This window comes from Paramormyrops kingsleyae, chromosome 2 (genome assembly GCF_048594095.1).
Source record: "Paramormyrops kingsleyae isolate MSU_618 chromosome 2, PKINGS_0.4, whole genome shotgun sequence".
Lineage (NCBI taxonomy): Eukaryota > Metazoa > Chordata > Actinopteri > Osteoglossiformes > Mormyridae > Paramormyrops > Paramormyrops kingsleyae.
Genome location: NC_132798.1, coordinates 4,498,652 through 4,513,280, shown reverse-complemented (window position 1 = coordinate 4,513,280; position 14,629 = coordinate 4,498,652). Strand labels below are relative to the sequence as shown.

General features: G+C 47.0%; 1 protein-coding gene across 4 annotated transcripts in view; it reads right to left on the bottom strand.

Annotated features, from left to right (window-relative positions):
* The window catches only part of LOC111857504 (2-oxoglutarate dehydrogenase complex component E1), a 28,096-nt gene that overhangs the window by 12,286 nt on the left and 1,181 nt on the right, over window positions 1-14,629 (bottom strand). For 2 of the 4 annotated variants that reach the window (XM_023838442.2, XM_072703990.1), the window contains exons 2-5: window positions 11,582-11,956; window positions 4,540-4,728; window positions 3,675-3,777; window positions 408-452 (exon numbers count right to left, since the gene is read on the bottom strand). In XM_023838442.2, coding sequence (XP_023694210.1) covers window positions 408-452; window positions 3,675-3,777; window positions 4,540-4,728; window positions 11,582-11,806 — 562 coding nt within the window. In that variant the 5' untranslated portion in view covers window positions 11,807-11,956. Of the gene's footprint in view, window positions 1-407; window positions 453-3,674; window positions 3,778-4,026; window positions 4,121-4,539; window positions 4,729-11,581; window positions 11,957-14,629 lie in introns of all 4 variants that reach the window. The other 2 variants (XM_023838444.2, XM_023838443.2) reach the window with 2 other exon arrangements.

The window sequence follows — 14,629 nt, the reverse complement described above, 5'->3', positions numbered from 1 at the left end:
GAACTCTCTCCATGTCAAAGCCAGAAGGCGGAAGATAGTGCCAACTATTAATCACCACAGCAAAGAATGCCGGCCTGCAGTCTCCACAGTGTGCAGGCACAGGTAAAGTCCCCACCCCCAGCAGGACATCTATGCCTGTGTATACGTGTGTGTGTGTGTGTGTGTGTGTGTAATGTGACCGCCAGGCTTCCGAGACTATGAGTTGGCCAGTGGTCTTAATAATTCAACAGGACTCAGAAGTGAAGTGTGGATCATCTGGTCTGATGCATTTAAAACCGGCACCACGAAACACTCAGTACTTTGTCTACTGACAAAGCTAGACCACAAACAAAACGTGGGAGTAGGCAGTGAAACAGGGAACGGGACCAGGAGAGCAGAGCCGACGGATGTGATTCGTGCGACCGTACCTCCGACTGTTAGAATACTGAGACGCTTCTTGAAAACGCTGAGGTCTGGGGAGAAGGGCAGCACGGGGGAGAGAGAGCCAGAACGGTTAGAGTGCTTTAACCATGGTAGGGGTTCACTCACTCCAGCCATCCACCAGGGGCTACTCTTGAAGCTAGGGGGCGCCACACAGGCAAAGGTGCAGAGCACTGCATCTCAGACATGCAGCTCGTAGCTACAGCCTCTAATACGTTAACGGCACTCAGGCCGGCCGGTGGGCCTAGTCTCAGCCATGGCACTGGGGACCTTGGCCTGGCAAGCTGGGTGCTATGGGAGCACTGGGAAGGCCAAAGGCAGCAGCGAGTCGACATACTGAGCTCTGTCATGTAAAGCTGAACTCCATACAGGGTCTCACCACCTGACAAATGACCCCTTCGCCGCAAAACTAGAACTACAACAGCAAAGCGAAAAGTGGGAGGGGGAACTACCTCAAGAACTAATCATGCAGCCTAGGGAACAAAAGCAGATCGACAGATGATTTCAGGCACTAGTCAAAGAGGAACTCTGCGCGACCAGCAATAGGAGCCAGATTCATCAAGGAGGTGAGGATGAGGCAATGGAGGTAACTGGAAGCTAATCCAAAATAATTCAGAAATCCCATTTGTACACAAGGCGGCATTTGGGGAAACATTAGCAACGGGAAAAGTTTGGATTCTTTAAACTTTGTGTGTGCCTTAAGGAGAATGTAGAACACTTTCTCTAAAAAAAAAACCTCAGAGAAAAATAAGAATCTTGGGACAGAGTCTGTGAGCTTGAGACAGAACTACCCAATATAGCTGGACTGGCAGCCGGCAAAGATGGAGACCGTGAGCGACTGTGCCAGTGAGATCATCTTGCAGCCAAAGTTCCGGCTCAAATTAGAGTCGCATACAGACTAGACAGCTCACAAATACGGCAGGCAGGAGGGGCAATACAACTCAACTGCAATGGAGTCAGAGTCATTTGAGGCTTGAGATGGGGTTCAAGCTGCAGTGCAGGGTCAACCACCTTGCTAGTTTAACCCAGAGGGACACAGTGCAGAGTGGGTTAAACCCTTGGGTGATGACCATGCACAGTAATGACACCCACCATGAGGAAGGAAGCCCAAAGTCTCCTGTAACATCTCAGGAGAGTGAGGCCCTTAGTCACACCAGCAAGCTGTACTTGCAAAGAAGCCTCATAGTTCCTTGCCATTCTTTTCAAAGTGTGAGTTTTCAGCTGATACGTTGAGCACACTGATGTCATCGGACTGACTATTTTTTACAAGGTTATCCAATCATTTGTGCAGTTTTTAATAATGCAGGGGATGTGGAACTCAGTTTGACACAACCGATACAATGAACTGGGCTGCATACTAATGGACAGCGGAGGTCTTGAAATTCACTATACTGTGAAAAATTCCTTGCCTACTGGCTTCTCCTCACACTGCACAATGACAAAGCACACTGCAGGAGTCATGCACAGAATCACTGGCTTGTTGGGTGTGCTGAACTCCAAAGGTGCAGAAACAAACCCCTCCCATGATGCTGAATGTGACCCTCTTGATATCTGATCACTTTGATCAAGTCCAGTGAACATAACGTGTTAAAAGCTATTCTACGGCACTGAGGATTGCCTCATCCAAACCACTTCCAGAGGACACCAAAGTCCATCTTAAGCATATTCCGCAGCAGCACTATGCTGAAAACAGGACTTGCGAATATCTATAGTAACAGTAAGGATGTCCTGAAATGAAGAAAAGCTCGCTTTATACTCCATAAGGAATGACATTTGTCATCGTCAGTGCAATTTAACTTACATGCACTGTCACCGTAGTACACTGTCTGTTCCAAAACAGACACCTTGAGAGTGAGTAATGTGACAATCCATCAGACTGGCTGTATTGATGAGGATGTACAGGACATATGACCCATTAACTATTAGATGAGGTTTCACATGTATATTAACAACAGTAAGCAAATGCTCGTTTGTGAACCCTTATGTTCAATCAGGAATGAGCAGTCATCCATAAGTCCCCCCCATTCTAGAGACCAGCTGGGGATTGAGTAGGTCACCATGTCCGTGGTCACAGGCTTCACCCACTAAAGGCCCACAGCCCAGCGGCCAGGAGCCATGGCTGTAGAGCAATGGGCCCAGTGAAACCAGTCACTTCGAAAACATCTAGCTAACCTCTCTACTACAGAAGGCTAACGAGGCATATTGGGGACCAGACCGCTTGCTTCAGAACACACCTTCCTTTATCTTGTACACCAGCAGGAGGTCCTGTTACTATCTCCATCAATACAGTCGTGTTGTAAAGCAACACAATTCCTCGCAGGCGACAGAGGAATCGCTGAAAATAAGCAGGAAGCCTTAGCTGGATGCGTGACAGCATTAGCGCAGACTACATCCGCCTAGGGAAGAGCCCTGAATCTCAGGTCCCCCTCTGAAAAGTGCGAGCTCGCACATTTCTGCAAGTCGCAGGGAATTGGAAATCAGCTGTGCGGGCGTTTAGCAGAACTGCAGCCAAAGCGAGGAGGAGGAGCCTGTCTTCCACTGCAAGGTCGAGCACTGGGGCTGGCAGGGTGCACTGCCCAAAAGGGCATGGAGTGCCAGGCAGGCCGAGGAACGCTATTGCCTGGGAGAACAGGGATGTTTCCAATGGGTAAATGGAGCAGAATGTGAGGCTTCACCGGCCCTGTAAGAGGCTCAGTGGGGAGTCCAAACAGCTCAGGTGTGGCACACCCCAGAAATGGTCCACGCAAGGGCAACTGGCTGACAAAACAGCCCACAGCCTTTTACTACTGTCTGACAAAAGGCCTCAGATGAGATGACCAGCTAGAGAGTGGTTCATTTCCCCTAATCACTGCTCATTGCGAGCAGGGGGTCACGGCCCAATGTCCCAGATGATGTCTAGCAGATGTGGTGTTTCAGCCAGGTCGGCTTAAGGAGGAAAACCCCAGCTTAACCCCGGATGTCTGGGCTGTTTACCCATTGCAAAGTACCCTGGCGAGGGCAGAAGGTCACAGAGAAAATAGTGCACACACAAAAAGGGGAATGATGATAAAACACAACAGCTGGGGTCCAGAGTTCTCCTCCCCGGGGGGAGAGAGGGAGGGAGAGAGGAGAAGTGGCCGGCAGAGGCAGGTATGAAGATGCAATGTTCAAGAGGAAAAATGCAGCCGATCAGCTGAGGGGTTGCTAAGGCAACAGGGTCTGGTTATTTCACCAACGCTTCCCCGCCCGTCCTGCCTCTCAGACGGCCCCCTCACCGAGTTTATCCGAAGATGTGATTATGTCAGCGGGGACGCAAGAATCCAGATCGGCGTCCATGATCCCGAGGGGGTCCAGCTGAGCAACATGGTGCCCGCGGATCTACAGGAGGGCACGCGTTGGAGGAACCGGGGGGAGAACGACAAACGGGGCAGGGGAGAGAGGAGTGGAGGTGGATGGGGTGTCAAGGGGGGGTGGGGGGATGTTGGGGGGGGGGGTTAGAAAAGCAGAGAGATGAGGAGGAAAGAAGGGGAGGAAGGAGGGGGAAAAGCTACATTAAACACAAACAACATCATCAGTGTGCTGCAGCCATCGGCCGCACGGGGGCTGGGGGGGCTGGGCTGTTCTCACCGACTTCCTGGAACCCAACAGTTACTGGGGCATCGTCAAAATTTACACAACTGATGCCCAGTGGGTCCAGACTGGCACTGCGATGCCCCACCACCTGCAAACAAGGCAAGACGGTGATGCGATGACAGGAACAAGTGCGCAGAGCTGGAAGGAAACGGCCTGGGTTCAGAGGGAACGGCATGACTATGGTGATTACTAGGCCATGTACACACATTAAAAAAATAAACTCGTCAGGTATACTTCACCAGGGCGGAAAAACATTTCTGTGCAAAAACACTTATTTTAGCATGCACGTATATGGGTATGTGCAGATGAGGAACTACACAAACACTGCATGGCAACGTTTACTTGTCCTTCTTGGTATAAGAAGCTCTAGTGATAGATAACCGAAAATGAACCCTAGGACGTGAATATGACAGAGGCCACGTCACACATACTGATGTCAACGTGACATTGCAGAACAAAGTGGTGCTGAAGCTCTGGGCTGCGGCCTGGAGAGCGAGCAGGCCTGACCTGATAGGCGCGGATGAGGGACTGAACAGCCAGGTGATCCTCCACCAGCTTCTCCACATTGGGCTGCGCGCCCACCAGCGTCTGCACCTGCGGGAGCCCCGACAGGATCACGCCCAGCGGAGGGGGGCTCTGGTAGGCCGTGCCAGGGGGGGCACCGGCGTTAGCGTTGCGGAAGAAGATGTCCCAAGACTGCAAGAGAGAGACGGGGAGATTATGCTGAGGCAGGATGGGCCACAGGCTTTTTCCACATTTCCCCATGTAATGCTGAAGGAGCCCTGCCGGTGTGTGGGAGAACAAACGAGGAACATGGGCTGGTAAACACCCAGCAAGCAGGCCACTAAGGCTGGGTGACATCATACTAACCTGGTGCTGGTAGTGACTAGTAAATACTGCTTTTGTCAGGGACGTAGGCTTAGGCTACACACAAACCAAGGTAGAGGAAGAAATTATAATTTGGCTTTCAGCCTTCTAGCACAAGTTCTTGACAAGTTCTTGGCTATTATAGTCCAGAATTTCACAAACATTGCCCGTTGCAGTTACGGTGTGTCCGCCAGTCCTGGAAATCTAACATTGTCACAGCTTCTATTTTACAATCAGCATCCAGAATGTCCGCCTTTCAAGTACAGCTGCCTGGTGGGGAGGCTGATTATGCTGGGGATCGAATAACACACGCTTCCCATCATTAATGACCTTCCAAAGATAAGGACACAGAGAAAAATTGAAGGACCATTGACGATTTTTAGATGAACTAGACAAGTTTTAAAAGCCTGTTTGTTGTGGTCGGTAGACATTCCCATAGTGATCTGCAAAAATATGCCACTTGTCCTGGATTTATGATGACCCTCCCCTGCCCTCCACTTGGCAGGCGGCAACCCACTATATTCGTGCATTCTTTATTAAAAAAAAAAAAAAAAAAAGAGCTTACATATGGCACTCACCTAACTTAGCACGGTCTCTAGTTTCCTCTAATTTGGCGAATGTATTTTTTTACCCCACCTGGGGTGTGCCGCGTGGAAACCCAAAAAAAAAAAAAAAAAAGCTATCCTGACTGCCCTGCTGCCCACGACAGCCTTGCTGCCTGAGGCTTCCTTCCTGCTTGCTCTGATGGCAGTGATGTCCCCCCTTTGCCGGTGACATCTCTGCTGCCTGGGCCACACCACCACTCATCCTGCCAATGGAAGCAGCACCTCTCTGCCCAGACATCAGCATCCAGAACTCAACTGGATCTTCCGCATTGACACCTGGGATTTGAACAATTTGGAACATATAAATCAGAACTTTGTTAATCTGACTTCCACTGCCGGCCCCTGGAGGATGGGCTCCCCCTCTCTAATCTGGTTCCTCCCAAGGTTTCTTCCTACTAGGGAGATTTTCCTTGTCACTGTCGCCTCTGGCTTGCTCTCTGGGGGCTTTGTGCAAGGATAATGCAAAGCACTTTGACACAATGCTGTTGGTCGACGATTTGATATTTTTCAGATATCGCCCCACCCTAGGGGCCAACGCATCCCATACGGTATAAGAAGCAAACATGAAACACAAGAGTGGAAAGAGAATTCTGGGATGAAGAGCAGCCTTTCAGCTTCACACACATTTGGGAGGGGGGGGCTCTCAGGAAGAGACCCAGACCTCAGCAGCACATTGTGCTAATCGCTTTATTTATGTGACTTTACACATCACAAAGCTAAGGACACACACAAAACCATATAACAACCGCGAGATAGCTAAAATCCTACTGAGAAATTCTAGCTGTTAATGAGAATACAGACAGCAGGGTACTGAAGCCATTTTTGCGGACTAAATATAGAAGCATTACAGAATCGTGTACCTTGAATCTGCAACACTCCCTAACGGGAACTGCAAACAACCCATTAACCCTGCAGTGCCGCCTTTGAATAAGCAGAAAGTACATGAGAACTATCATGATAAGATTACTGTACTTCCGCAATGAGCAGACTGTACCTTATCGAAAACAGCAGGACTTGGCGTGACAGGCATGGTTAAATATTAAGAAATACAGTACTGTGCAATGGTTTTAGGCACTGTGGGGAAAAATGTCGTTTAATGAGGATGCTTTCAAAACTGTGTGGAATCAGTGTGGAATCAGTACTTAAGCATGAAAATTGAGTACTTTTTCCCCCACAACTGATTAATTCTGACCGACTCTATTTGAAGAAACAGCCCCAAAGCTGCAAGGATCCACCACCACGCTTCACCACTCCCTGCAGATACTCATCGCCGCAGCTCTCCAGCCCCTTGGCAGACAAACTGCCTTCGGTTACAGAGAAATATTTTAATTTTTGACTCCTCATTCCAAAAGCACCTTCTGCCATTTTTCTGCACCTGGGTTCCTGCGTTTCCATGCATAGATGAGTCGCTTGGCTTAAACATCAGTCACTTGGCTTCTTGGCTACAAGTCTTCCATGAGGACCAGAGTATTATGTGCATTGTGTGTCTCTCCTTGGCTGACCACTGATTTTTTGGTTCTCAACACTGTGCATTTCTTTGTGCTTCTCCAGAAAATCTTGGACAACTGGGAACATGTGCCTGGCTTGATATTTATGCCTAACAGACCAGCCCATGTCTGGCTTCTGTGCTGTCTTCAGCACCCTCACCTTGTTAGTAAACCAGGCCTGTTCCTCACCCAGTTTCTTTTCTCCTACACAGCTAATTAATTATGTTTCAACCTACATAACAGATGTTTTGTGCAATTGCTTAATCATGCACTGGACTATAACTGTGCACGTGTACCTAGTAGAATTCATGATGCTTTTAATGTAGTGAAATATTGATTTGATTTCATGTCATAATTTCTGAAAGCATGTTCTCTTTACAGCAATTTTTTTCCACGAGTGCCTAAAACGTTTGCATAGATCTGTACAAAATGAAGTGTACACGTCAGACCAATATCAATGAAGATTTTGTGCTTAATGGACACATTTAAAAATACCAGAGTGTTCTTTTAAGCTTTGATACGGGAAAAAAAGTTAGGTTCATTTTGAATGTTAGATTTACCTAGAATTTAAATGCCAATATCATGGAATATCTTTATATGTATGATCCATATAAAATCTAAACTATTTGTTTGTTAACCCTTATCGTACAGTCCGATTCTGTCCCTATAGAAAGGGAAGCTTCCTCACATTCTGGTCAGCGTGCAGTAGCTATGTTTGCGGTCACAGCCAGAGTTGAAGCTCTCTGCAGCATTTCCAGCTTCTTGCTCTTATTGGAGATTTCCTTCTCCAGTCACTCCATGAGGCTGCACTCCCACCCTGAGTCCTACCAAAGGACAAAGGGAACTTTTGCCCGTTCCGAGAGAAATGCCACAAGTACAGTGTCACTTATGATTTCTGTCGGTGTGACCTACTCATACTGGGATTCACTGTTTTTAAACAGTTCACCGTCACTCTGATGAGAGGTACAGCTCGTATGGTACAAGGTGACAGGCTTGTACTATCAGGTCTCAGTCTGGAATGAGGGAACTGGCTTCGCTAGGAATTCATAAGCAAGTGGAAACAAAGGAACGAGACCAAACATTCAATTCTGCCAAAATAAAGAACATTTTCACCTTTCTCTACTCACATCTACTAACTTGTAATGCTAGTTAGATATTTAACAAAAAAAAAAACTCCCAGAGACTGAACGTATCAGAACTACATTCACGTTGTACAGTTTACACGCATGACTCTAGCGAAGTACAGCTAATAAAACTACTTATGTAACTGCATCACAAATATAAGCCACATCCCACAAAGCTGATAGGTTTCTGAAAGGTTGTAAATAAAGCAAAGACAGAGAGCTTCAGCTTTCTAAAGTGCTATATTTCCCCAAGATCTTCTAAAGATGAAATATGAGAAGGTAAAGCCATGATATTCCAGTACTGACCACAAGCACCTGCAGCTCCATGGATGCATCATGTTGGCTGTCATTCCACTGGCTGGTCCCACACTTCACCCCCAATCATTAATCATTACCACCACTCCAGGGAGAAAAATGTTAGGATCTCACCGACTGACCACAGAATTGGGCTGCCCGAAGCAGATTGTGTTTTGGAGTGCAGGTTGGATGATGGTTGGTCAGGGTTTAATAGCACCATGCGAATTTTCACACTGAACAGATTTTAGATAAACTTTCAAATTTTTAAATTCCGAAAGCCAGGAAAGAGGTCCAGTTTGAACCTCACTTCACTCCATACTTACAGCTTAATCAGGGATTCGGTAAGTCTATATTTTACACAGATTTATAAATCACATCCAGCTCTGATGTTTTAACTGTTTTAAGGAGCTGGTGTCGCTGTTAACGGCTGACATGATACCAGAGGATTTCTGGATATTTATCAGTAAATAACTGAAGGAATAGTTGCATAAAACAGGTTTAATGACAGGTTACAAATTTAATAAAAATGTGATTTTTTTTTTTATAGAAAAAGGGCAATGAAAAGGGCAAATTTACAACCTTGCTGTGTGTATCAAGGCTTTATTTCTTCAAACAAACCAGGACATAACAGCTTTGATGGGGAAGCAGAATGTCATTCGCTCACTGCATGCTGCCTTCTGCACTCAGAACCATGCCTGTTTTTTTTTGGGGGGGTAGGGGGGGGGTGTAAATAAATCTATTCACACATGGGACATTTGAGCAGTTTGTGGAAATGGTATGAGCTGGTGCCCCCCTCAGGCACACTGATGTCACCACTTCCCCTTGGCTCTGCCCTTGATTGTGTCACCTGATGCCGTGCTGCAGTCTCACACTCCCGCAGGGGCACGTGGATGGCTGCAGGGTGCGCACACGCGGCGCCGAGGCAGCCCAGGGACAGGAGCAGGCTGGCCCAGCCCACGGCAAGAACAGAACACAATGTTAAGGGGGGCAGAGGGGGCGACAGACCTAAGGGCTGACAGGGGCATATAGTCTATAACACGCAGAGAGGGCAAACTGAAAGTAGAGAGCATTGCTCATTTTGGATTAGGAATCCACAGTCTGACACACCCAGCATGTGTGTATAACAAGGATCTTTGGCTTTAAGACACGCTGCATGAACAGGGCTATGGGTCACAGCACTCCACTGCCCCTGCCCTCGCCGTCCTTGGCAGAAACTTCCGCCCTGGATGCCGGTGCCAGCATGGGCGCGCCTCTTTCCCGTACAGAGACTGTGCGAACACCTACTTCCCCAACCAGCCTCCCGCGAGGCGAGCGTCACTAAACCCAAGAGGGTTTTCCCGGTTCTTCTGAAATAAAATGCTTTGAAAGGAAAAGCGGCCCTTAAAACCAAACTGCTTCTGCAGAGTTCAACTTTTTCCCACTTATGGGGCAAACATGAATGAAGCCAAACCAGACGGATGCATTTTCTATGGGTCCCCTTGCAGTAGGGAACTCAAAAGGCAAAAGTACAGTAACACAACATGTTTACCCTCAAGCATGCACACCCACTCAGCGTGTCAGTGCACCTTGCAAGATACCTTTCTTCAAAACAGAGACCCTTGGGGCAACATGATCAAGATAAACAGAAAATGACTGAACTTAATAAATGCCCATTTGGCAGAATGAAATGCACATCTATGGGTACAGGGTAATTATTCCACATATGTCGCCATCTGTATTAAGACACATGGCGATTAATGCCATGTCATTTGCTATCGTCCCAACTTAATTCCCTAAAAGTTGTATCAATCCAAAGAGGAAAAATGAAGGCTGACACCAACTTCTATTTAATACACAAAATGCCATATTTTTATCTTCAATCATGTATATTCAAGACTAAAATGAAAGTTGTGTCACATACATGCATTCGACTGACATCGCTGAGAACCAATACAAATGAGGGGTGCCCAAGGACCCAATCAAATTCCGGGGGAGGGCAGACTAAAAGACACTAACTCTAGGAGAGAGCAAAGCCATTAGCTGGGCTCTGACGCATTAGCTAACAAAAGTATACTAAGCAGCCTTTTCCCTGGGCATGGCTCCAAAGAAACTGAGTGTGTGTTCCTGGGATCTCTGTGGTTTGCTTTCCATACTGCTGTGGGTGGATCAAGTGACCCTGCCTGAAGGGCTTTTCCATTTAAAATACATTTCAAGCCACTTTCAAGTTTTAAAATCCGGTTTCATCCTGCCGGTTTAACACCTCCCTCAGATGTAAAAAACTGGATGAGCAGCAGGAAGCGTCTGTATGACGACACCCGTGACCTTGAGCCCTTCGTGATCCCGCAGGAGCACAAGGAGCCCGTGTGAGGCTTGCAGCACGGCCCTCGCACACAGGCTAACGGCTAATATTAGCAAGACCATCAGGCTTCGCGACACCAGAATCTGACGCGACCGTCACCCTCAGGCTATTTATAGCACACAGGGCTTCAGAAATGTGATCTTCACCAGAAGGTTTCTGCCATTTGGTCACCGCAAACTGACAGCGAACTCCAAGCTCAGACCCTGCAAGTTACGTGCACAGCTTCACAGGGTTTAGGAGGACGATTCTGTGAGGAGAAAGCGACTTAAGAGGGCAGTCGCGGATGAGTGCTGCAGTGCACTTCTAGGGGTCCACAAGAGGCTTGCGAGCAAAAACTGGAACTGACATGAAGGAACGAGCAGTCGGAGGATCCACAAATCTAACCGCACCCCCAGACACACATTACATGTAGTAATGCAGCTGCGTATCATTGTGATCAATCGGAAGACAAAACAATGATCTGCAATATATCAGTAACAGCTTTTAAACTTGGCCCTTGAGCATGGATCTCAACACCTTACAAAGAGACGGTCCGAGGTAGGAGTTTCCTCTGTGGTCAGACCGACTGCCTGCATTGCTGCAGTTCGGCACTCCCTCCCTCTGCAGAACGGGGTGGGGATATTCCTGACCGCAGCGCCCCCCTGTGGATGATGTGGGGATAGCCGGGAGCGCCACACCGCCCCAGTGCATTAGGTGGGGATATCCGGGAGCGCAGCAGCACCCCCCTGTGGGTGAGGTGGGGATATCCAGGAGCACCGGGGCGCCCCCTGGCAAATGGGGTGGAGATATCCGGGAGCGCCACAGCACCACCTTCCTCAGATTTGGCCTTACCTTATGGACACTCTTGGGGTTCTCCAGCCAGGCATAGTACATCTCCTCCACATAGTTGGAGCTAGTCCCATTGAGAAAAGGCTCTGCGGCCACAGGCGCCGTGTAGCACCTGACAGGCCGGAACGTCCTGGGGGTGGCCTGCTGCCTCTGCCACGGCAGGCTCTGAGCAGTCTGTGAGGCCGTGAGGGGCCGCAGCCGCGCAGCACAAGTCCTTAAGCGGTGCATCGCTGTCTGTTAGCACGCAGCTCTCCCCCGCTTCGCCAAAACTGCGATTGTGCACGTCCGAGCTTCTCAACGCTCACAGCTGGACACCTGGACACCGGAAACGGATCGCTCCTCTGGCCTTCACGCACAGCGTCCTCTTCCCGTCTCGGCCTGAAGGAACAGAGAAGCACGTAAGAGGCTGGAGCGTAAAAGGCGGGGCAGCACTGAGCTGGTGAACGTGACGCGCTCATCCTGCTAAACCCACCTGACAGAGGGTGACTGCGTATGTAGCGGGAAAGGGGCTGGCTGGCAGCCACATTAAACAGAGCGAGAACAAACTAATGCAAATAAACATGCTGACCAAAGAGTCAAATGGGGGGGGGGGGGGGGGGGGGGACAGTAGTACCTTCACCAAGAAATTATGCCTGTGTCACAGCACAAGCCTGGTAACGCTTTGGGGGGGTTTCATCCCACAAAAAGTTACCGCAAAACTACACAGGCTAAAATAGCTTAGAGCTTAACTTGTTTCTGGCAAGTCATCAATTCAAATTCATTGCACTGCATGTTGCACCTGTACAACTGTGCATGTGACAAATAAAGCAATCTTGACTCTTTATGCCAACCATAATTAGCAATTATTATACTATTATATTATTATTATTATTGTTATTATTATACCACCACCATATGATAAAATCATCTGGGAAAACTTGTCAGACAACTAACAAACCAGGGTGGAATACATATGCATGTTGTGACTTAGCACCTCACCATCATGTGCCCTGGAGGAACAACACTCTGGAAAAATTATAGTATTTTTTCCCCAAATGTCAATGGGATGTCAGTCCCTGTCCAGTCCTGTTCCAAATGTCCTGGAATGTCAGTCTCTGTACATGTAAACACTAACAACATCTACATTTTTCCCATTTCTTTACATGCTTATACAGTCTTAAGCTGTTCAAAAATTGTTTAGAAGACATTGCACCGAAAGTCTTCAACAGAACAGCCAACCCTAGACCAGGAGTCTCCAACTCCGGTCCTGGAGAGCTACTATCCAGTCGGTTTTCTATCCTACCTGGCTTCTGATGAACCACAGCTGATCTCAGGTAAATACCAGGTAACACATCTGAAGCCAGGTAGGATAGAAAACCGTACTGGATAGTACTGTAGCTCTCCAGGACCGGAGTTGGAGACCCCTGCTTTAGACGATCGTGAATTTTTTGCTCGACACAAACTGCTGCACTGACTGGTAAAACTTGACCAGGGAATTTATTGATAGGACAGATTTGATGCATTTAACTCCCACCATTTTTTTTCCGGTGTAATAAAATCTTGCGCCATGGCTTGGAGAAAAAAAAAAAGCTGTACTTGGTACATATTTTATATCACATATGTGTGTGCAACCCGGTGGATTACTCACCTTGGGTTGGGAACCCCAACCCTAGACTGTCCAGGAAAAGCAGATTTCAGTTGTTAAAAAAATGCTCTACCCTTTCTACTTACCAAAGGGATTCATAGTTCATTACTCGACAAATCACACAATTCATAAAGATTTACATTTTTAAAACAATTTTGATACCTACTGGCCTTTTTAACATACATCCATCAATGTGTTAAGATTTTATATAAGATTTTTAAAGCAAACACTGAAAATCCCTTTCCTCCGTAATTTCAGGACTATACACTTTACCTGCTGTTTAGGACCTGGAGAACTACCTACCACTTTCCATTTTAATTCTTGAACAATCGTTTCTTTATGTCTGCTCATACAGGAACATATGCTTACACAAAAAGTTAGAAAAAGGAACTGTGGTTTTAACTGCACTATACCATCATATTTTAGATTTTAGACAATCTTAGATCAAATGAAGATATAGTGAACTTCTTGGAAAAATACAATGTGTACAAAGGGAGTGGCTCTCTGACACAGAACTGGAATGTTCAAAGTGCTCAAAACGATTCAGGGGTGGAGCACAGAACGGAAAGCACTGCTTGGGTCCAGTTTCATGAGTCAGCAGAACCAAACGGAGATCTAATGACCGCAAATAAGGTGTAATTTGACAGCACTTGCAGTGACAAAGGTCGCTTAAACTGGCATCTCATGCGAATCAGGTACCACAGTTAATGAAGGCTGGGGAAAATGAGAAGGGACAAAGTATAAGAATGGAGTGGAACTGTGTCTTCTACCATCTCTGATAGAATTAGAGGCAAATTCACCCTGAAGGGATAAATAAATAATTCCAGCAGGCAGCACGGGCAGTGTGTGAGTCTGACCATCACCCCCAGTCAGTCTCTCCCAGAACAGGCCCTGCGACACCCAACCACTTCCTCGTTTTACGCCAGTCACACGTAAGCACTCAGCCAGCCTTCACTTCCCCAGTAGATAAGAGTCATGTGGCAAGAGGGCTCCTGGGTCAATCACTATGGCTGGCCTGTCGCCACAGCCAGAGACTAACTCGAGGTGACCCTTATTATATATAAGCAGAAAACACAGATACACTGCCAGTTCAGATCTCATGTGGTCAAACTGAACAAAAACATATCATTAAGCGAGGTAGTCATTAACTATGAGAACAACAACTGAAATATTACTCCTAGTTAATTTAAGTAAACATCTATGTACATACAAAATAACGCATGGGTACATATTATAACACACTAAAATAAGTTTTTACTTTTAAGTGAAAACATATTCAGTAACACATATTCAGAAACATAACGCACGTTACTGAATAGAAACATAACAGATCCAAGGTCTAACTAAAATTTGAAAAGCTTCTAAAACAAAAAACTTTCTGTATAATGCAATTTTAAAGGACAAAGACAAAGTATCATTTTGTTGAT